The 22,867-nt window shown below is 34.8% G+C and overlaps 1 protein-coding gene across 3 annotated transcripts in view; it reads left to right on the top strand.

Annotated features, from left to right (window-relative positions):
• Positions 1 to 571: 571 nt before the first annotated feature.
• LOC123565041 (glutaminase kidney isoform, mitochondrial-like) overlaps positions 572 to 22,867 on the top strand; it is a 35,542-nt gene continuing 13,246 nt past the window's right edge. The window contains exons 1-7 of one of the 3 annotated variants that reach the window (XM_045359037.2): positions 572 to 773; positions 16,653 to 16,749; positions 18,079 to 18,215; positions 20,793 to 20,922; positions 21,176 to 21,255; positions 21,674 to 21,837; positions 22,327 to 22,418. In XM_045359037.2, the coding sequence (XP_045214972.1) occupies positions 748 to 773; positions 16,653 to 16,749; positions 18,079 to 18,215; positions 20,793 to 20,922; positions 21,176 to 21,255; positions 21,674 to 21,837; positions 22,327 to 22,418 (726 nt within the window). In that variant the 5' untranslated portion in view covers positions 572 to 747. Of the gene's footprint in view, positions 774 to 12,738; positions 13,104 to 16,652; positions 16,750 to 18,078; positions 18,216 to 20,792; positions 20,923 to 21,175; positions 21,256 to 21,673; positions 21,838 to 22,326; positions 22,419 to 22,867 lie in introns of those variants that run through there. The other 2 variants (XM_045359035.2, XM_045359036.2) reach the window with 2 other exon arrangements.

A 22,867-nucleotide genomic window follows, 5' to 3' on the forward strand; every position in this document is an offset into this window, starting at 1 on the left:
AATACACGGACTATAAGAAAGACCAAATTTGTAAACCTTAATAAACCCAATTTGTCTGGCTCATCAAATCCCCATCCCCCATCCCCCACCCCCGCAAAAAACGTATGTCCAGGAAAAAAATCTACACAATGTTAAGTTGAATATGTAACGATCTAATTGTTAGTATGATAATCATAATGTTATAATGTGACCTTAATATCGGGCTGCCTAAACTATTTCAGGTCAAGAATCTAGGATGTTTACCTTTACCTTATCAACCTCCGCGTAGGAACATTGTCAAACAATCTACTGTACCGATACGGGGAGGTAACACTGTGTTGGAGTTTGTTACCTTGTATTTGACACACTAACATGAATAAGCAGAAAAACAATAAACGGAATTCTATCACTTAAACCGATCCGATTTCTGTCCAACAGATCCCAGACAAAGTCGACTGATCATTTGATAAAACGCAAAGAGATTTTAAAGATATTTTGTAAAACGACCAGTTACAACAAAATTTGCGCCATTTTAGATTTTTCTTCAAGCGATCCATTAGAACTCTTCATACTCTTATAGTCAGTTATCAAACTTGTATCTTTTCATGAGAGTTATGAAATGTGAAGAAAAGTACACATGTACTTTGGATTAATGTTCTTTTAGCTCACTACTTTTTTGACTGGGGCGTGTGCAAATCTGTCGTCAATGTAAGCAGAAGCGTAGGATAAGACACACTGGAAGTACTTGAACGAGCCACAGGCAAAAACATGAGCCGTAGACAGAAGGCCTGCAGGTAAAATTTTTGAAGTCTCAAAAATGCATTGTCTCTTAGCTGATACAGTCTGATACATTGTGTGTGGATGCAAAAGGCAGAAGGGTAATTGAACAGAGCCGGAAGTGGCGTAAGATGTAGGCACATTGCGAGATGACTGGAAACGTGTTTCGATTCTTGACAGCTGATACAAACTTACCATATTTCTAAATCATAAATCTGTTATAAATATAATTGTAGACAGGCATGACAAAATGGGTCGCGACATACAACAATGCGAAACGACAATGCGACACGACACATGACAATAATATCGTAATGTCGTGTCACATTGTCGCCTTTCAAAAGCGCGATATTTCGCATTGTCGCGTCGCATTGTCGTGTCGCATTGACGCGTGTTTTGTCGCGCGTCGCGAGCAGCAAAATAAAAGGCAGACCGCGACGCACGACAAGACACGCAACAATGCGACATGACGCTCTGCAATGCAAAGCGCTATTTCGCATTGTCGTCTTGAAATGTCCTGCGTCGTGGCTGTGCCGGAATCGCGACACACGACAAAGTAGGGACAATACACGTTTTTTTTTGTGTATTAACGTTTGCAGAAGCCCGCGGGAATATTTGTGACCGAGACCGAAGGTCGAGGTCACAAACATATCCAAGGGCTTCTGCAGACGTTAATACACAGAACAAACGGGTATTGTCGCTATTCCTGCATAAAAACATCACACGACGACTAAATGTATTGTTTTCATATGTGATGACTTTACGATTCCGGTACATGCCAAGAAATCCACAACACTACAAACAGCACGTAATGAAGGTTTGTAAACGATTTTTTAATCTTTTGTTATTACAAACATGATATTACCAATAATTGTTTATATTTCTTAAAAATTTGGTAAATAGGAGCACAATTTCAAGAATAATAACTTGACATTCGTGTTATTTTGAGTACGAACACATTTCGAGTACGGATGAGTACGAACGTAGGGACAAGCTTTCAAGCTAACATACCGACTGATACTTACCAAAATCATTTATATCAGACAATCAGTCCTAAAAACAAACAATCGCACAAGTTACACATGATTCTTGGCGGCTTGCCTCAGCGAGCTGGTATTACGTTAGGAATTTAGTGTGAAAACAACAAACTCCGAACGTTCCGAAAATTAGGACCAACCTGGATTCCAGCTTCATCTCATCAATAAAATAAATAACCGGAGACCAAATATTACGTTTTGCAAAGTAACCAGTAGATATCGGGCTTAAAAAGCATAAATTTACCCACACGTTTAGCGGTCATAATTATAGTACTTTGAAACGAAAAGAGATGTTATAAGATCAAAGCACTGAAGGTACTGATCGGGAGCCACGGTTAGTGCATACTTCACTTGAACTCGATTGAGTCACATATACAACAGAAAACTTTCTAATTTAGGACACAAGTGATTTACTTTGCTAGATAAACATGACATAAGTAACATTAACACGAAATTAGGCGCTGCCTATCTGACGGGAAAACCTAGTCATACAGAATCTACTTTCTGCATTCATTTTTCTTTTTGATATTTTCAGTTTTGACAGTAAGCCTGACGGTTTTGCTCTTCAGCCTTTTGTTATGAAAATTATGAACAAAGGCAAATGTTTTAAAATGCTTGGTTTAAATGAACAAGATCAGATCAAATCTTCAAATGTGTCAAGACTAGACAGACGACGGAAAAATAGTTAGGTGCACAGAATCTAGTCCCAAAATGCACCAGAGACCACTAGTCCAGTATATACAGTCGGCGCTACAGGCCCCAACGATCATGTCTTTGCTGTCGGTTCATTTCTCTAATACAATTTTCTGAATCCGGGAATTTAAAGTTTCTTTTCAGTTCATGTACACGTAACAAATAGTTTAAAAAATACACATTAATCCTGTGTAACGTCACATTCAATCTCATAGTATCAGCGCATTTTGATTATGTGGGTGCAACATCAAGTCAGACGTGACAGTATTCATACTTAATAGCAAACTTAGAAAACTTCTTTTAAAACTTATTTTTGTAAAGAGAAAATGGACATCACAATTAATAGGAAACCAGTGTGAATTTAGTTACTATCTAAAAGGCAGAATTCTCTTGATAAACCAACAGTTCCCCATAAAAATAAAAGAGGTCCAGTGTCCCATAAAAATAGAAGAACTGAAGTTGTGCTATCATAAATTAATGGCAATATCTGGTGTTACAGGTTCTTTTTATGAAGTTTGATGTTCTATTAAGTTATTAACATAATGTCAATTGCTTGCATTAATGATAATCCATAATTCCTGAATATTTAATATAAGTTTGTTATGATTCTTAGACTACAATAAAATTAAAACTCAATTTGGCATTTTTTAAATTTTATTAAAGGAAAAGAAAAGAAATACGTCTTCTACAACACAAGATGAGGAGAATTAATTAGAACTAAAATATTTCTGTTATACTGTTAATCCAGAAAGGTCTAATACAACGTATCAGTTGATCCAGGGATAATCATTTTAGTCAATCTGACTAAAATACTTGATCTTCTAAACGAAGATCTGAGAATGACCCATTCACATTCGTCTTCTGTATATTTTGGATTTCCAATATTGCTTTTTTTATTTTCGCAAATCTATTCTTATTTGAACTAATTTGACGACTTGTTTGAATGTCAAAGAGTAAGAAAAATTTGCAGTCAGTCCAAGGTTCGAACCAGAGACCCTCATTTACAGAGCAAGTGCCCTACCGACTGAGCTAACTGGCTATCTGACCTCTTACGACATAAGAATTGTAGATGTCAAAAACCAAGGCTTTTTAAGCTTGCAGAATGTTGTAAGTTAGCTTTTGATTGGCTAGCGGAAGGGTCGTCAGAACGAGGCTATCAATAGCTCGTGTTCAGATCCTAAACGTAGCGTAATAGGATATGTACTTTAGTCAGATTGTCATTTTAGTTATGATCATAGAAACCAGTTAAATAGAAATTTGTCTCTATTGACAAACAACCATTGATATGACAAATTATTATTTTAAATTCATTCTAAGAAGTTCTGAACCAGAATTTTATCAAGAACACAAACTATTCAAAAAAATCAATTTTGTTTACCAGACTCCTAACAGTCTAGGGCTGTGAAAGGGAGACAAGCAACACATGCCTTTCCATGCTTTTGAATTTGAATCTCAAAAGTTTTGTTCAAAATTTACAGACAGAACATTGATAAACTATACGCATTGATGAGTTGTGCTCCAAAATTTGTGACAAATATACTGGGCTTAATAGCATTAAAGCAAAAAAAAAAAAATGCGTAAGAATGATTCGAAGTTCACGCAATTGTCCATTGTCATGAGCAGATATGCATTGTGCAGGTTCCTTAACCCTGTTCTGCAATTTTACAGGTTATGCCCCTTTTCTGACTTTAATATTCATTCAGTTGACAAGGCTGTCGAATAGACGAGCGTTGCTGTCCTCCGACAGCTCTTATTAACTTTATTTGGTCACAGATAGATTCAAAATTTCCGTATAACATCTTAGACACAAAGTTTCCCTACAGCAATTATCTGCAGCTAGCCACAGACAGAGTCGCAGTTTCCTCATGCTTTTTAATTTTATACTTTTCTAATTTTATGTAAGTAACCTTTTGAAGGTATACCTACATATAAGGATTTTAATAGTTTTATGTTGGTGACTTAGTCATTTTAATAGAGATTAGGTTTTAGAATAAGTAAATGTGTATAGATCAAATTGTCTCTTATATTTCTGTATAGAAAGGCATACGCCGTATTTTTTTTTAAAATATTGTAATATTGTAATGTTTTATCGTGCTATACGTATGGAGAGACACAAATAAACTATTTGACTTGACTTGACTTGACTTGACTGATGATTGTTCATAAGAAACTTTATTTTGTCGAATGTCGTCCTGAAAATTATTCACCGCGGCGCAGCAGTTCCGGGAATAATGGGATAGATAGGACAACCGGTGAAGGTGTAGAACATATTCCCAAGTTATACGGTATATAGGCTTACTTTGATATATATATATATACACGTACACATTATCTATAGACGGAAAAACCTTCGGTTTTCGCGTACTAATGTGTGATCATGAGCCAGTACGCAGTGCAGAACGGAGTTAACTTGGGCTCTTTTCGTTTCGTTTCGCGTATTTCGGTTTTTAGACTAACTCTCTACACTGAAGTTTCCCGGGAAATATTAGATCCCACACATTTCTGCACAACGGTTTTGTATATATGCGGTGTACATGTCCACATCTGACCGGATAAAAAGAACGAAGCGAGCCGCTTTCAAGCTTTTTTTTAAAGCTAACCTTGTAAACATTCACGGTTACGTACAAAAACTGAATCGGCGCCGAGTTCTAAAAGGTGAGTAAACAATGGGAGAAGCGAGTACGAACATTGTTGATGCAGTGCATTTGGCGTTGGAAACTGATACAGCAAAACATTCTATGGATTATATTGCATTTTTTATGCTACCAGAAGAGGTTTTTATGAAAGGAACAAGACGCAGATACCAGATGTCAGTCTGCGCAGAAATACATAAAGATTTATGTCCCTGGCAAAGCATTTCAAAAATAATCAAAGGCCTGAATGGCCTGAGTCGGCTAATGATTGATGTACTGACAGTATAGTCTACCAGTTTCAGTTTGTTTTTAGTTTTTGTCTTAAAATTTCATAACACAGCTCGATATTTCCCCAAAATATTATATCGGATACGATTACACTTTTCTCCAGTTTGAACAATATATTTTACAAATTGTGATGATACGAAGACATTTAGCAGCAATTGGCAGTATCTGACATTGAAGTTTACGGTTAAATTACCTCTTATTTAAATCTTTTCATAAAAAAGTTGTTTCGTTTCGTGAAAGCAGCCAAACATAGACGATCTACTTTCGATTTCAAAAACTACAAGAAAATACAATTTAATGTTTCGCCGATTTGTTTATTTCTCGAAAAATAAGAATTAAAATCATTTTTAATATCAGTAGTAACTAAACAAACCAGTAAGAGCTTCTTCTTCCGATAATTTATCCGTTTACTGACTGCAAAATTCAACCCACGCAAAGTTTATAGAAATCATACGATGCGTGATTACGTTCAATGTGGGAGAATGAAGGCTGATCGGCTATGTTACCTAACGCATCCAGACGATTCAGATTTTGTTTTTAAAAAAGCATTGTGTGCGTTTCTGTAATTTTATATACGTTTTTATACGCTTAGAAATTATTAGACATGGGTATTTGCATTATTTCTATACGTAATTTACGCTAATACGCATCTTATCTGGAGCCCTGTGGAACTATTTTTTGTCTTTCGCTGGATGTTACCCAAGCTTTGTAAGCCTGCGCAATTCTTAAAATGCACATTTATGCTTAGTGAGTTACATTCGAGTATTGCACAATTACAAGTCATAAATATGACGACAGATTACATCGTATATTGGTCATAGCAAAGGGAATTGACACAACTTAACTTCATTCATGCAGTGAACTGTTTGAAGTTTGAGAAATCTAATGGAACTACATCCCTTCACTGTGTTATTTGGTCCATTTAGAGAATCGTTGGATAGCAAGGACTCGTCAAAAGGCTTTCAGCCTTTAGCCGACTCAAAAATCGGGTATTAACAGCACGTGAATTACATTGTTTGCACACGATTTTTCTCCCGTTAATACATGTGCAGTTTCAGTGAAAAAAGTAGTTTTTATGCAAGAATTCCAAACTACACATGACAAGGCGACGCGACACGCGACACCGCGAAGCGACGCTCGACAATGCGAAGCAATATTTTTATAATATCGTTTCAAATTGTGGCGCTTTTTTTGGTGATGGAAACGGGAGGAAGAAATCGTTTGGCCCCACCTCCTCAAAGTCTGCGAGTGTTCCTGAAAATGTTGCAGACTAATGCAAATGAATATTAACTTGTAAGCAAAAGTCTGCGACAACACAGAATTCGCCCTGAAATCCGTGACACTTCGCTGAGTATTACCGAGGCTTGTCCGAAATCATTTCGAGTCAGTTTGATAATAGTCTGCATTCACACCCTATGTTTTGTTCTTATGCAATAACTCCTGTGGATATTCAAATTTTGTATAATTATGCCATTTTCTTGTTAGAGGAATTAACTGAGAGAATCAAAGCGAGTAAGTAGACTTTTAGAAAATTCTTTTTAAAACTATTTAGTCGGTAACCAGACGACATGGAATTCAGTGACAATCCTCTGAACGATGGAGTCGTGTGGGAATGCAAAGTCTAAATTTCTGTGCCAAAAAACAAATGGGAATTGGTGATTGATATATTAAAGGTTTACAGTCTGCTTGGCATGGTCACCCTTCAAAACGCTGAACTCCAAAGATAGGCAGTGGAAGTAAAAATACAAAGTTCAAGAAGGTACTACTTATTTTAGATATGTACAAAAGTGCACAGTCTGTAACAAATAATTAAAATATCATTTTCAAAAAAAAATAAAAAATAAATAAATAAATAAATAAATAAATAAATAAAAATAAAAAAATAAAAAATTTGTAGGCTTAAGTGACTAGAAACCGGTTAACCAAGCACGTTTTACATGTAGGCATGAAAAGAGGATGCATAATAACTGTAGTGATCAGCGATTTGAAAAGAAAAAATATGTAAAGATCAAGCAGAATTTCACAAGGTAACATCAGTAAAGAACACTACTTCTGGAAAGAGCGTTAAGTGTGGTAAAATATCTAGAAATATGAAAACATAAAAAAAGCACTTCAGGACTGTTAGATGCATGACTGTGTTAGGTAATCTAGATGGGTTACTTTTCGATTGCATTATGGACAGGATTAGGATCAGTGAAAAAGAGGTATTCACTCAATGATTTCACTCTGAAACCAAATTGTTTCCCAATGGATAAAGAGGGTTTAGATTCATGTACTGACGAGAATTATTTTAATTTCCGGAACCGTCTAGGAATATCGAAACAGTTCTTTAATTCGCGTTTCGATATATGTTACATGCTTTTGAAAGTTTTGACAAGAAAGAATACTTTTTCTCATTATTTTTACAAAGATTTATTTTTTTACAAAATGAAGCTTATCATTGAAAAAAAAAAAGAAATATGGAGCCAGCCCACTCTTCATCTATGAAAGAACTCGAATTCTAAAACGATCCGATTCATTTTCCTATTAAACAAAGAAGGCAGAAAACAGTGAATTATTATACAACAAATCACTGTTCTGACGTCACAATTATTACGTCATGGCGTCAAAAACGGCATAGCGGCGCGCTTGAAAAGAAACCGATTGAAAACGGGCAAATATTTAATGAATGTCTTCAAGGATGTACTTAAAAATCCTTGTTAACGTGTTAGAATCGAAATAATATATCTCATACAGTGATTTGCTATTGAATAAATCATTGTTTGTCGTTCAGATGCGTATTATTATAGCACTCGGGCTGCGCCTTCGTGATATAATTCCTTCGCATCTGAACTCCAAACAATGATTTATTCAACGACAAATCACTGGGTGAGATATATTATTTCTTAAATTTATACAGAACATTGGCACGATCGCCTTTAGGATTCAACCAAAATGATCAGGAAATATAATAAAAACAGACATTATATTGTTAAACCTGTTCAGATGGCATTGACCCCGTTTACACACCACGCTTACGGCCAGTAAAGTTTGTTAATCTGGTTACAAACCATACTTTAGTTTCATCACACAATTAGGCGTTTCGTACGTGTTTCGTTTCTTCAGTGTTTCTTCTAGAAGGGAATTTTAATAGTCACCATGGCACACAGCCGTAGCGATAAACTGCTGTAAGTGTTTTATATGTACTTTTTCATTTTAATGCTATGTTCTATCTTTAATCAGATGTATTTGTTCTCATGACCTTTGTACACCTGATGTTAACTCGCGCAGAAAGAAAACAGAGTTAAGTCGAGCACTCGGTTAACTTATTTCAATTTAACTTTCTTCTGAATTCACAAAAAAATTTGCGGTCTTAGATGAGTTTAAGATTGAAATTTTGATAGCAAATTTTACTAGAATTTCAAGATTGAATTCCAGTTGAGACTATCAATACTGAATAGTCACATGAAATAGTCAATAACTTAACATCTAATTTTAAACATGCAGTTTAGATATAAATGACATGTAATTTACAGTTTCATAATCAAACTCAGCTGAGGCTGAAAATGTTTTGTGAATATGAGGCCAGGACGCACTGTTCACATGCACATATTGGACTCGTGCGTAATTCTCGCCTGCGCAAAATAAAATATTTCCGCCATTCATCCTGGCAAAATTTGTGGGGCGCTTCTTTTCGTCTAGCAGGATCTGCTGCAAGTATAACCAGCATTAAAAAAACATCCGTACGAACTACTTTGGAATTTATTTTTAAATGCATTCTTTTAAAAAACAGGTGAAAAAGTTAATAACTAAGCATGTCATTAATATTTGTCTCACTCTGTCCCTCTGGTCAGATCGCTCTGTGTCTCTACTAGTAGAGGATGAATTATGCGCCTTGTGTGGCTGCATTTGAACTATGTAAAGCGCCCTTGAACGTGAAATTGATCATGAAAAGGGCGCTATATAAATCTGGTATAATAATAATAATAATAATAATAATAATAATAATAATAATTGTTTTAGTTTCCTTTGTTGAGAAAATGTAATATTTTTTAAAGTTTTGATGTGTAAGCAACATTATACTGACTGTATTGATATCGATTTAACGGTTGATTAATGGAAAGATTTAATTGATTAATTAATTAATGAACTTCGTAAACAAAGTGATAGGAGTAAATTGATTCCCCTCCCACACTAGAACCACTCACTTCATATCAACCAAAGTTTGAATTACTCGGTGTAAAATATTTCGTTCTATGTAAGTAAAGTATATTGCGCCTTGAACGCAAAGCGCAAAGGAACAATGGTACGATTGCGATTCTACAAGACTATATCCCCGAGGAACCTCGCAAATTATGTTAAAATAAATGCAGTACTCGCAAATTGGCTATAACTTTGCCCAGGCAAAATGGACAGATGATTTTGTACAAGAATTGGACTTTATCTGGCTTCAAGTAATGAAAGAATCTACTGGTCCTCGTGTTTGTAAGGAATGATTTTGTAATATACGAAAAGTTAAAAGTTTATGGCAAAACGCACCATCGGTATGAACCATTGATAACAACATAATGTCATATTTAAATTTCAGTTGTATAATATGTTTTATTGTATTAGATTGTTGTGCCTTTCTATATAGATAGAGGAAGAGACTTGAGTTTATGAACAGTTACGGCAAAGCGCATTGCAGTACATTCCACAACAAATTCACCAACTCAGTAAACGACCGAACCGCACTCGTATTATTTGTGTGTGTGTTTTTTAACTGAAAGAAGATACTATTCAGTTATTTAGTGCGGTTTCTGTTGATCCATTGTTCAGTTATGAATGCCTCTTTTTTCTTGCCTTCGTTGATTTATATCTTTTTTCATACGTTGATATATCGGCGCCGCTGGTAATGACCGCTACAGCTAACTAACCAGCTAACACTTCAAGGTGACACGCGCAGTAAATATAATAGCTGAAGTTGTATATCTATGTTATATACATCTATCACGGTTCAGTAATCATGCCTGGTAGTTTACCTAATTTACAGTAAATATTAACTTTTTGGGGCCCTCAAGGAGATAAATTTTTGTTACCAAAAACAGTTGAAAGTTAGAAAACTTATTTCACCTTCGAGATGTGATTATTTACTACAAAAAGGAAAAAAAATGAAAATCTTCTCTACAAATGTGTCACACTTTCTAATATGACCTTCACATATTTTTTCTTCTCGAATTACTGACCATTGTAGTAATTATGCATGCTTTTTTCATGTCTACAAGGAAGAAGTGCTTTTTTGGAGATGATATGTATCTAGACACCTAAGCCTAATATAAAATGACTCCCTTTTTATCAAATAGTTTAACCAGTTTTTTTCGCAGAAAGAAACGTTAATATTTGTTTCCAGACTGTGCACTTTATTGCAGCGAACTACATACATCTGAAGTAGTCAGTGCCTATTCCATGTTTGTATTTTTAATACCAGTTAATACCTGATAAATTGTTGTAATCATCGGTGTTTCCAATGCAATAACAGCAATCATAACAAAATGCTTTGCAAGTAAAAAACTATCATGCAGGGCCGTAAAAAATTTGGACTTTGTTTTTCTCATGAAAATCAGTATGTTCACTAGTATCTGTAATTTTGAATAGGCTGGCTAGATATCTTTAAACACGTTTTTGTATTTTGTTTAATAATGTGACTTTAGAAAACCGTCAGCCCATCAGATCTGGTGTTTTTGTATTCAGTTAAGGATATGATGTTGACCGTTTATCTCAGACATCTAAAGTTCGGTCCCCAGTAACTACAAGCTTTCGTTTCTCCTCCCTGGATCTTTTGGTTAAAAAGGTCACTAATTGAAATCCTTCTTTGTTTCATTTAAATTTACCTACCTTTATAGCACATCGCTATTCTTAAACCCACTTTTCATGAAAGTTCCATCATACACTGACGAATGACGAAAAAAAAAGCAACAAACGAACATAGGGGGTTGAGTAATTCCTAGTAGAATTGCCAGCCAGTGATGGTGCGCTACATTAAAAAGACGCATATTTGCTCATGTCCGCATAAGAAGCTCCAACTTTCGGTTTCTGTGACGACTATGACTTCTCATATGACGCCAGTATGCGGACTCGAGAGCGGTTCAAATAAGCTTGAAGCTTTCATCACAATCGAGCTAAAATAAATTAGTATAAACTAAAGTATGCCACGGAAAGAAGTGACGTCACGCACTCAAGTCAGATAACATTTCAATTACAGCCCCTTTTCTACTGGTAAGAAAAGAATATTGGTTAACATTTTGCATGCAGCAATCAAGTTGTATCTCGGCATTAATTTGATTGAAATTTCATAAAAGACATGCTTTTTAGTCAGTGCTTTAGCAACTGGCTATAGCTCTAATTCCAGTTTCAACCTCTTCCTTCTTTTTCTATGTGACCGCATCACACAAATATTCTGGACGTGTAAAATAGTCCCATATTTATTTTTTGTAATCTTGGTATTGTGTGAGTGTGTGAACAACTGAAGACTACTGTTTTAAACAATAAAAACACGCAGCAACGGCTAGAATAATTATGGACTTTATATTTACATTCGAATTATTCGGAATCATTCCGCTCTAGGATTAGGGTTGGGTTAGGGTTAGGGTGGAAATTGGCCCCACCCTAGGGTTTAGCGTTAGGGTTAGTTTTACATAGAGATGTATAGGGAAAACCTTTAAAATCTTGTCTTTTGCCTGAACCACAATGCACAGCATTGTCTAGTGGACCTCTATCAACATTGTTCAAATCATGACCGGTCTATGCACAATGAAATGTTGATTCTTCAGGTGTATTATACTCAATAAGCAATGGCTATCAGTCCTTACAGGGCTTTGATTATCAAACGTTTTTACGTAATTTAGAGAAATCATGTTTGAAAGTATTTCAAATTATTGCCAGTGTTTGACGAAGTTTTGCAAGCAATTAATTCTCATTGCCACGATCAAATTTGTGATAAATTATAAAAAAATAGAATCTAACCGAGTTACAAAAGTCTTGCCAAGTTATGACCTTAATTCAACTGGGGAAAAAAGTCAAATAGTCGGGCGCGCAGTCTTATGGACAGCTCTTGTTTTTCGTCAGTTCATTCGAACTATTCACTGCGGCCGGGTTAATACTATTAGACTCTTAATCAGACCATGAAAGTGTATGTTTATTTTTATTTTTTATTTTGTATCTGCGTCTAAAAAGGTCAATAACTTTTTGGCTGTATGAAGTTACCCCATTTTAAAATTCTGAAATGTATACGGGTAATAAAGTTGTTTATTCCCACTGATTTATAGGACACTTCGTGCGAGATCAAGGCACAATGTCGCTTATGTTGCGTGACTAAATTCGTGGTATATATTCGGATAACATTTGGTCATAATTGGTTAAAAGGAAAATATTTGGATAAACGTAAGATAGGCTTAAGGCAGTGTAGACATATTCTTGCACTTCTATTTGATATATCTTTTCTCTATTCGGAATGTTTTGTCACAATACTTGTTAATGCAGACCTTTCGCATTTTGTAGTGTCAGTTGATTAAACATAAAATTAAGAATAGTGTTCTGCTTAACGCTGACCTTCACTTATTAAAATATAACTTTGTGGGATTAATTCAACAGACAGAAAAGTGGAAGAAAATATGTCGGATAAACCCAAAATCTTAAAGAGGCGGGACTCTAACCTGAAGCAATGGCAAGATGGTCTAGAGTAAGTACATGATATCAGAAATTTATGTGTACAGTTTTTTTTTTTTTTTTTTAAGTTTTTGACATATCAGCTCAGCCAGCATGTGTTGAATATGGATTGGTCATATAGTATAAACTATGGACCGGCGATTTATATAGAGTCATGTAATTACATAAAAATATAATACATGTTAAAATGTCAAGCTTACTATTTTGTACAATATCAGAGACATTTTTATGAAGCATTTAGACAGATGGTCAGAATTATTTTTCGACATTTAGAATTAGAAAGACAAGCATAGATATACCGTTTTGCAGACATTTTAACACAAAACATAACGTAACATTACATAATCTATCTTTGCATACAGTTGCATAACATTATACAAATGCAAATACAGATAATATTACAGATAATGTAGATCGCTCAAAATACAGTGGCTAAAGTTCTTTATAGACTGGCATCAGACGTTAGAGTCCTTTAAAATTAATATCTCTGACATTAAATCCCCTCAGATAGCACTTTCTAAAAAAAAAAATACAGATTTCTTAGAAATTACCAGTGTCATTATGAAGAAAGAAATAAAATTTGTTACAGATTACTTGATGTCAACAGACTTTGTAAGTCTAAGTTCCTTACAAATGTCAGATATCTGATTGCTCTCCGGCATAAATATTTTTCAGATTTTTTTTATTTCTCTTGAATTTTTGCTTGACACTAGTGTTTCAAATTTTTGAACTGTCGGCAATTTACAGAAGTATGGTTTAGAATATTGATTTGAGCCGCACCATGAATTTACGACCAGCATGGATCCAGACCAGCCTGTGCACCCGCGCAGTCTGGTCAGGATCCATGCTGTTCGTTAATGGTTGCTCTAATTGCAATAGGCTTTGAAAGCGAACAGCATTGATCCTGAGGCTGGTCTGGATCTATGCTGGTCGCAAACGCACTATGTTAATTTTCTCATGGTGTGGCTCATTTCATAAAGTATGATATACTGGACATACTTAAAGAAAATGAAACTCATTTTCAAATACACCAACTATACATTTTTGACATTTCCTTTCTTCAGTGCCTTCCTTTCTTCAATTGTAAGGTCTAAATGTTGCCAAAGAAATTCTGAACTTGTTTGTATTAATGTCACTTAGATAATGTTCACGTTTATAAATGCTGTAGGAAGATGATCTACTCGTGTTGCTAATATTTGAATGCCAATATTATGTATAGATATCGAGGACTCTGTTTTTTTTTATAGCGATGACACTTTCGCATTAGTTTGACTAGGATACATTTGACGTGATAAGTCAATATTTTTCTCTGCAAGTGTTCCTCTGTACGTATTTTCGTCAGTATCATCTTTTTTAAAAGAAATAGTATATACATTTTCGCTGTATGATATTTTCATCAAGATTACTTATTTTGAGCCAATATTTAAGATAGTTCTGCACGTAATGGCGTAACGCAATTTACCTCGAAACATAGAATAAAGCCTGGATTCGGCATACGAAAACAAAAATCATGTTATAAATTAATGGCAACAGGCGAGTAAATTTATTACAACGGCAACGTTACAATATTTTCTAAAGTTAAAATATGATATTAAAACAACTGATACGGAAAATATTAAAACCAGCTGTCTAAAATTAGCTCGAAATGCGCTATTGGCAAATATCTCGAAAACAAGAACACGGACTTATACATTTTATTTCACCATATTTTAGGCCTTGTGTTTATTTACGACTTTGGGAAGTTTCATAAAAATCTACGTAGTAGAAAAATTTCTGTTAGCGAAAATGTTAACAAAATTGTGAATTTACAATAGACCCCCGTGAGGAAAATTTGTACGAGTTCAAAAGTTTTCAAAAAATCATGCACACAACCCTTTCATTTTTATTTGCCGTGTTTGCTAGGTACACCTGAAGTTTTGAAAAATCAGGGTTTAATCAAATGCTCCTTTGTAAGAAAAATTTTGGTTCAAACGTGCAGAACTACCTTAATTTTCTAACATTGAATACTTTTCGTAAAAAAGAAATGCAGTTGTCTTATTCAATACTTTTGCTTCGTCATGCCTATAGTTCAATATCGAACCAATAGGCCTATCAAATAATTTGATAGCCGCACCATGAGAACCAACATAGTGCATATGCGACCAGCATTGATCCAGACCAGCCTGCGCATCCGCGCAGTCTGGTCAGGATCCATGCTGTTCGCTTTCAAAGCCTGTTGCAATTAGAGAAACTGTTAGCGAACAGCATGGTTTCTGACCAGACTGCACGGATGCACAGGCTGGTCTGGATCCATGCTTGTCGCAAATGCACTACGTTGGTTTTCTCATGGTGCGGCTCATTTTTTGAACTACTTCTGTATCGTCCCATTATTTAGTTTGAAGTTAAAGGTAGAATGTCACCCCTGTTCAAATATCCTTATTTTTGTCTTTTTAGTGCTGATTGTTATACCCCAGTTTGAACAGTATCGATAAAGATCATTGATCATAGATTGCAAAGTTGACGCCAATTAAAGATCATGATTTTTCTCGGTCAAAGATTGTGACAAAAAAAGTCGCACGGTGACCTTTAAGTTCTTATTTGATATGCCGAGTTGTCTTGTTTTGATCATAAGCCTTTGTTGTTACTGGAATGAGTGTATAATATACACACTGAGAAGTTATAAAAACTTGAAACTTGAAACTAAATGGAATTAAACCTTTTCGAAAAAAAAAACCTCTTTTGAAAAGTGTGTTTATGTGCCGCCGAGTCCGACTTTTGTACTGCTAACAGTAAATTCATTCACACTATAAAATGTATTTTTAGTTGCGAGCTCTTGCTGGTGGAAATCTTATAATATTTTCAAGGACAACTTCGACAAATATTTACGACAGGTTATTTTGATAAATATCTAAGGTCACCGACTTTGAAACAGACTTTTTAGTGAAAGTACTAATAAACTTTGATAATGTGGCAGTTGAGTCCAATAAGTCCAGGGATGTTCAAAGATAATCCGCCATAGATCTATTGCAAAGCAATTATTGGATTTACCTGTATTGGACAATAAACTGTGTCGATTGTATTCAGGTCAACTGCCACATTATCAAAGTTTATAAGTAATATAGCTGTAGACTAAAAACAATGTTAAACCATATCATGCGTTTGTTTTTACTAAATTTGCGGCGGAAATCTCGTGCACAATTGCATCAGCTAAATTTTATCTTAAATCAACGTTACGAAGGGCTATTCTAAAGTAAAACCTTTCTTCCCTCGCAGCCGGTTGTCATTATTGATTCTGTGAGAAATTTGGGTAAAAGCTCGATTTTAGGAATGGTGAAGTGTAGGTTTCGCAATTTGTTGTCACAAATGATATTTACAACGAAATACGAAATATGAATGGTTCCTCCAAACATCGTCGCAAGATGAAACACAACAGAGCCCTTTTCATTAAAATTATACATAATAAAAATAAAATGACATGTTCCTTTAGCTTGAACAAAACTGCCACGCTATTTCTAAATAGTCTGCGTTAGACAACATTGTGATTCACCGGAAGTTAAATGGTCAAATTTGTGTTTCTTTTCAGAGAGCTGCTGGCTTCCGGTATGGAGGATTTCGAGGAAAAGTTATTCAGTTTCCTTTGTGACCACAACGGTCTTGTTTCCATGGACAGATTCAAAAATGTAAGATTTCTTGTCAACAGTAATACCTTTCTTTGCGCAAAAATTGTTGTTTCCTTCTACAGATATTGCATGAGTTCACTCATTTGCATATTTATCTATTATCTATTTTGAACATTGTCATGGGACTTTTTTTTATTATTAATGCCTTCATTTTGGACACCTTCATTTGCACGACGTTTATACTGGCCACATGTCGTAAGTGATTTTCTTCCTAAAGTGGATTGTCTTTAGATGGAAGTCATTTACTTGGTATAGGGGCCATGCACTTTCATCTACTTTAAGTATTTATATAAACTAAAATCTACGTTTCGGTTGTACTGTTATTAAGTATGGTTATCTAAAATGATATGTGATATTAATGTCATCTGGTGACAAAATATTGCAGCAGACATCATAATATTGTAACATCTCATTTATATTTCCTTCAGTTATGACAAAATTAACATATATCACCTGTATATATAATATATAACTAGGTTATTTTGCACTAGACCTATTTCATTCCAGTTCATACTAAAATGCATAACGTTATGATTTATGTTTTTTACCATAAGTTGTGGCTGTTTCCGTTTCCTGGTATAATCGTGCAAAAAATCTGATATAATTTTTCCAGTTCTGGAATGAAATAGACTTAGCGCATTTAGTTCAGTATTCAGGTTGAAAATTCAAACTTCTATCGAAGCAATTTTAGAACATCTTCTGCTGCTTGTTCTACGCTGGCAATTACGTAAAACTGTTCAAGTCAGAATTCATTTTAACATGACATTAGGAATTCTAACGCATTTTCAAGTACCTACCAGTTTCCACTTGGGTGAAACGAAGCATTTTTAGAATGAACAGATAGTGACTTTAGAAATGAAGCCGTCAATTTCAGTACTTTGACCACACATGTCCTAGGGGATGGTACACACTACAAAACTTCAAATTTTCGTTAAGATATTAGATTCTATATGGATTTAATACTTTGGTTATAATTTAAAGTTTGAAATCTTACTTAGGGAGTCTATGATGAAGTCCGAGTAAAATAGTATTGGATCGTTTCGCAATGTTTGGACATGTGCAACTATGCATAGAAAATGACCGATTTTCTCTATTTTTCGCTATGAAATACTGAAACGATGGTGGTGTTCGCTCATTTTGAAAATCGTGGGCTGAAGACCCCTCCCCATCCTTCGTGCTTACGACCGCACCTTCTATTGGAGTTTATAGGACGCGGACACGAGAATCAAATCAGTATACAGTTGTTATCAAAATCCAATTAAAATCAATGAATATAAAGTAATCACGATGGTAAAAGAATCAAAATGACATAAAAGTATAACTTTTCAGCTGCTGGAGGAGACCGGGCTGCGGGATTCTGACTTCCGGTTACGAGAAACTATGTCCAAGTTTCGCACCGTTCTAGAAAGACAGCTCCATGATGAAAATGAACTCAGGGGAACAGTGGACAAGGATACTTTTCTTGAGTAAGTGAATAATGAAAACAGGGTTTCGTGTACAATGAAAGTAGGGTTTTAAGTACAATGAAAATATGGTTTCGTGTACAATGAAAATAGGGTTTTAAATACAATGAAAACATGGTTTCATGTACAATGAAAACAGGGGTTTATGTACAATGAAAATAGGGGTTTATGTACAACGAAAACATGGTTTCGTGTACAATGAAAATAGGGATTTATGTACAATGAAAACATGGTTTCGTGTACAATGAAAATAGGGTTTCAAGTACAATGAAAACATGGTTTCGTGTACAATGAAAATAGGGGTTTATGTACAATGAAAACATGGTTTCGTGTACAATGAAAATAGGGTTTTAAGTACAATGAAAACATGGTTTCGTGTACAATGAAAACAGGGGTTTAAGTACAATGAAAACATGGTTTCGTGTACAATGAAAATAGAGTTTTAAGTACAATGAAAACATGGTTTCGTGTACAATGAAAATAGGGATTTATGTACAATGAAAACATGGTTTCGTGTAAGTACAATGAAAACATGGTTTCGTGTACAATGAAAATAGGGGTTCATGTACAATGAAAACATGGTTTCTTGTACAATGAAAATAGGGTTTTAAGTACAATGAAAACATGGTTTCGTGTACAATGAAAATAGGGTTTAAGTACAATGAAAACATGGTTTCTTGTATAATGAAAATAGGGATGATCTAAAATGAAAACATGGTTTCGTGTACAATGAAAATAGGGTTTTAAGTACAATGGAAACATGGTTTCGTGTACAATGAAAATAGGGTTTTAAGTACAATGAAAACATGGTTTCGTTCGTGTACAATGAAAATAGGGATTTAAGTACAATAAAAACATGGTTTCGTGTACAATGAAAATAGGGATTTAAGTGAAAACATGGTTTCATGTACAATGAAAATAAGGTTTTAAGTACAATGAAAACATGGTTTCGCGTACAGTGAAAAACGGGGTTTATGTACAGTGAAAATAGAGTTTTATGTACAATGAAAACATGGTTTCGTGTACAATGAAAATAGGGTTTTAAGTACAATGAAAACATGGCTTCGTGTACAATGAAAACATGGGTTTATGTACAATGAAAACATGGTTTCATGTACAATGAAAACATGGTTTATGTACAATGAAAAAAGGGGTTTATGTACAATGAAAACAGGGTTTTATGTACAATGAAAGCATGGTTTATGTACAATGAAAACATGGTTTCATGTACAATGAAAAAAGGGATTTATGTACAATGAAAAAAGGGTTTCGTGTACAATGAAATCATGGTTTATGTACAATGAAAACATGGTTTATGTACAATGAAAACAGGTATTTATGTACAATGAAAACAGGGTTTCATGTACAATGAAAACAGGGTTTCATGTACACTAAAAACAGTGTTTCATGTACAATGATAACAAGGATTTATGTACAATGGAAACAGGGTTTATGTACAGTCAAGATAGGTTTTATGAACAATGAAAACAGGGTTGATGTACAATGAAAACAGAGTTTTATGCACAATGAAAACAGGCTTTATGTACAATGAAAACAGGGTTTATGTACAATGAAAACAGAGTTTTATGCACAATGAAAACAGGCTTTATGTACAATGAAAACAGGCTTTATGTACAATGAAAACAGGGTTTATGTTTAGTGAAAACAGGATTATATGTACAATGAAAACATGGCATTATACTCGGTGTAACCAGTGTTTTATATATCTGAAAAAGAAATGCATGGATTAGAACATCGACTTAAACGATACACATACGATATGAAAGAAAAGAATATAGCAACATTTTGGCTTATGACCACGGAATTCATGGCCATTTAATGTCTTACTTAGTTCTATGTCCGCGCAAACAAAGATGCCAGTTTTTAAGTTGTCCTGTAAGTGTGTAATCACTGCATGTACATACTCCAGTCTTCTGATATTTAATTTTTTGTGTAAATGTTTTTGAGTACTGGATAGTTATATTGACAAAAAAGATGGATTGTTTTCTAATGTCGAAATGAAATGCATCTGTTCTTAATATGCGTGAAACTGCACCGCCAACAGATTCCACCGCATTCCACTATTGTCGCCACAAAACCATCTGTCTCAAATAAAGAAGGTCACGGTTGGTTCTTTAGTATTTACTAAATCATTTATGATCGGTCATTTATAAAAAAGAAATGTAGGTTGCCTTTAAATCAGACTTGAGCGGAAAACGTCAACATAGCTCGTTAAGACTTTAGCAGGTGTCAGGAATGAAATAAATATATTGTTTATAATATGCAATAATACTTTTCAAACAGTGAACGACCTGTTGTTTCCAGTGTCTTTATATGCTATATCAAGGTATTATACTGTTTTGATATGGCTTTGGTTAAATACTATATCATTTATTTCAGAGTCTGCATTCTTTTTATCCTCGAAATATTTACATTGAGTTATGCAGAACAGAACAGAATAGAGCAGAACAAGATTTTTGTGAAATAGGTACATAGGGCACAAAACATGAATTAATCAACTGATACTTATTATGTACATTTGTATGACAACACAGACTAAATAGACTACTGTTTTTACAGTTGCGTCTCTGACAACATAGTGGTTATATCAAAGGCCCTGACCAGTCAGTTTGTCATACCAGAGTTCAAACCATTTACAGACATTATCGATAAAATCTACGAATCCTGTAAGGACAATATGCAGGGACTGGTGAGTGATTGTTTGTCGTTTCTGGTTTCATATTTTGTAGTCATCGCTTATTTAGGTCGCTTAGGCATAGGTCATTTTATAAAAATGATGTAGGAAAGGCAACAACCCATTTACATACATTCGGTTATTATGTAAGAAGTATGTTATTGAAAATCATAACAATTCAACAAGATCACGGTACATACATTTTAACATCAATTTTTTCAACGACTGCCCATCATACTAAACATAACTTTATTGTTTTGATTTCCAGCCTGCACAGTATATTCCGCAACTGGCCAGAGGAAATCCAAAACATTGGGGTGTCTCCATATGCACAGTAGATGGTCAAAGGTAAGTGTAAAGGAACGTTGTTTTCCTTACTTTGTAGATCTTGATGGTACCGAGTTTAAAGTAGTGGGTCGTACTGACAGCCGGCAGATTATATATTCTCCGTGGGCGAGTTCGGCAATCTCCGTTTTTTTACGGAGAGCAGCGTGAGCGTTCTGCAACGTTTACATACGAAGAATGTCGAAATGCATATAATTAACGATAATACGTAATTATAGGAACGGAAACCTCAGTGTCATTACGTCTGCACAACCTTAAAACGTTTCTTAAACTATTGATTTGATCTAATTTTATCGTTGGCTTTGGAAATATATTTTCTATTTCTTTCACTTATAAAATAGTTTAGAAACATTTCATGACAACATTTAAAATGTCTGTAATTGGATTGTTTTCTTATTCAAGCTAAGTTTTGTCAATGCAGGTACGACTTGGGAGATACGACCATTCCATTTTGTCTCCAGTCGGTTGTGAAACCGTTGAATTATGCACTGACCTTAAATGACCTGTCCCCGGAAGTGGTTCACAAGTATGTCGGTCAGGAACCTAGTGGGAGATCATTTAACGAGCTCACACTTGACTATCAACGTATGTGAAATTATCTAAAGATGAATGTTTTAATGGATAATGTGAAGTTTAGTGGTAACAGGGTTTTGTTTTTCATTCAGAAATTGCGGCTGTATTTGTGATAGAATTGTTTCTATGAAACAATAGTTATTTTAACATTATTCAGTACAGTACTGTAAATATATATAGGCGTGTCCAATATGAGTTTTCAGCAGAGTACTCGTTCAAATATATCAGAGCAAATTTTAATAAAGCATTCTGAGCTATCATTGCCCCCGTACACATTAACGTGATTCTTTCTACCACATCAGTCAGTAGCCGACTCTCAGGTCCTTCAGATCTTTGATTGTTACCTATGTATACTTGTCTGATCTTTTGTTTCCCTTCATGTCTTTACAAATAAGAAATGCATTTTTTTTCATCTCCGCTTTAATACTGTATTGGTGTCTGATATTTTCTCAATCGAAAAAATATTTATTGCATGTATAAATATTCAGATGTCAATTTCAGACAAGCCCCACAATCCAATGATAAATGCCGGTGCTATTGTTATTTCTTCGCTGCTTAAAAAGGGGCTGGTCATTGCGGACAGATTCGATTACGTAAGTTGTTATTTTCTGCTAACTTCTTTCATATAACTTGGTATATGAAATTGTAAGCGTTATCGAACCAAAGAAATCGAAATAAGCAGTAAAAATCTCTCGTACAACCGTGCCATACTGATGGAATTTGTGCGTACTTTAAGACACGTCTTAGAGGAACCCTGACTCGGTATTAATAATTAAATGTAGGCAGACACATTACAATGGGGGGATGATGTCACCAGATATTGCAACTAAATCTAAGATTCTGAACAAAGACTTTCCAAGGAGGGGTTTTAATAAGCAAATGTGCACAGCCTTTTTAGCATCTCATACACTAACAACACATTTTGAAAAGACTTACACACGGTCTGAAAGTAGTAGATCCGTAATGAAACTCGTCAGTTTCCGTATGATTACGTACTCCCGTTTTGCAATTCGGCATTCTTTGTACGCAGGTGTAGCTGAAC

This window comes from Mercenaria mercenaria, chromosome 2 (assembly GCF_021730395.1).
Source record: "Mercenaria mercenaria strain notata chromosome 2, MADL_Memer_1, whole genome shotgun sequence".
NCBI classification, from domain to species: domain Eukaryota; kingdom Metazoa; phylum Mollusca; class Bivalvia; order Venerida; family Veneridae; genus Mercenaria; species Mercenaria mercenaria.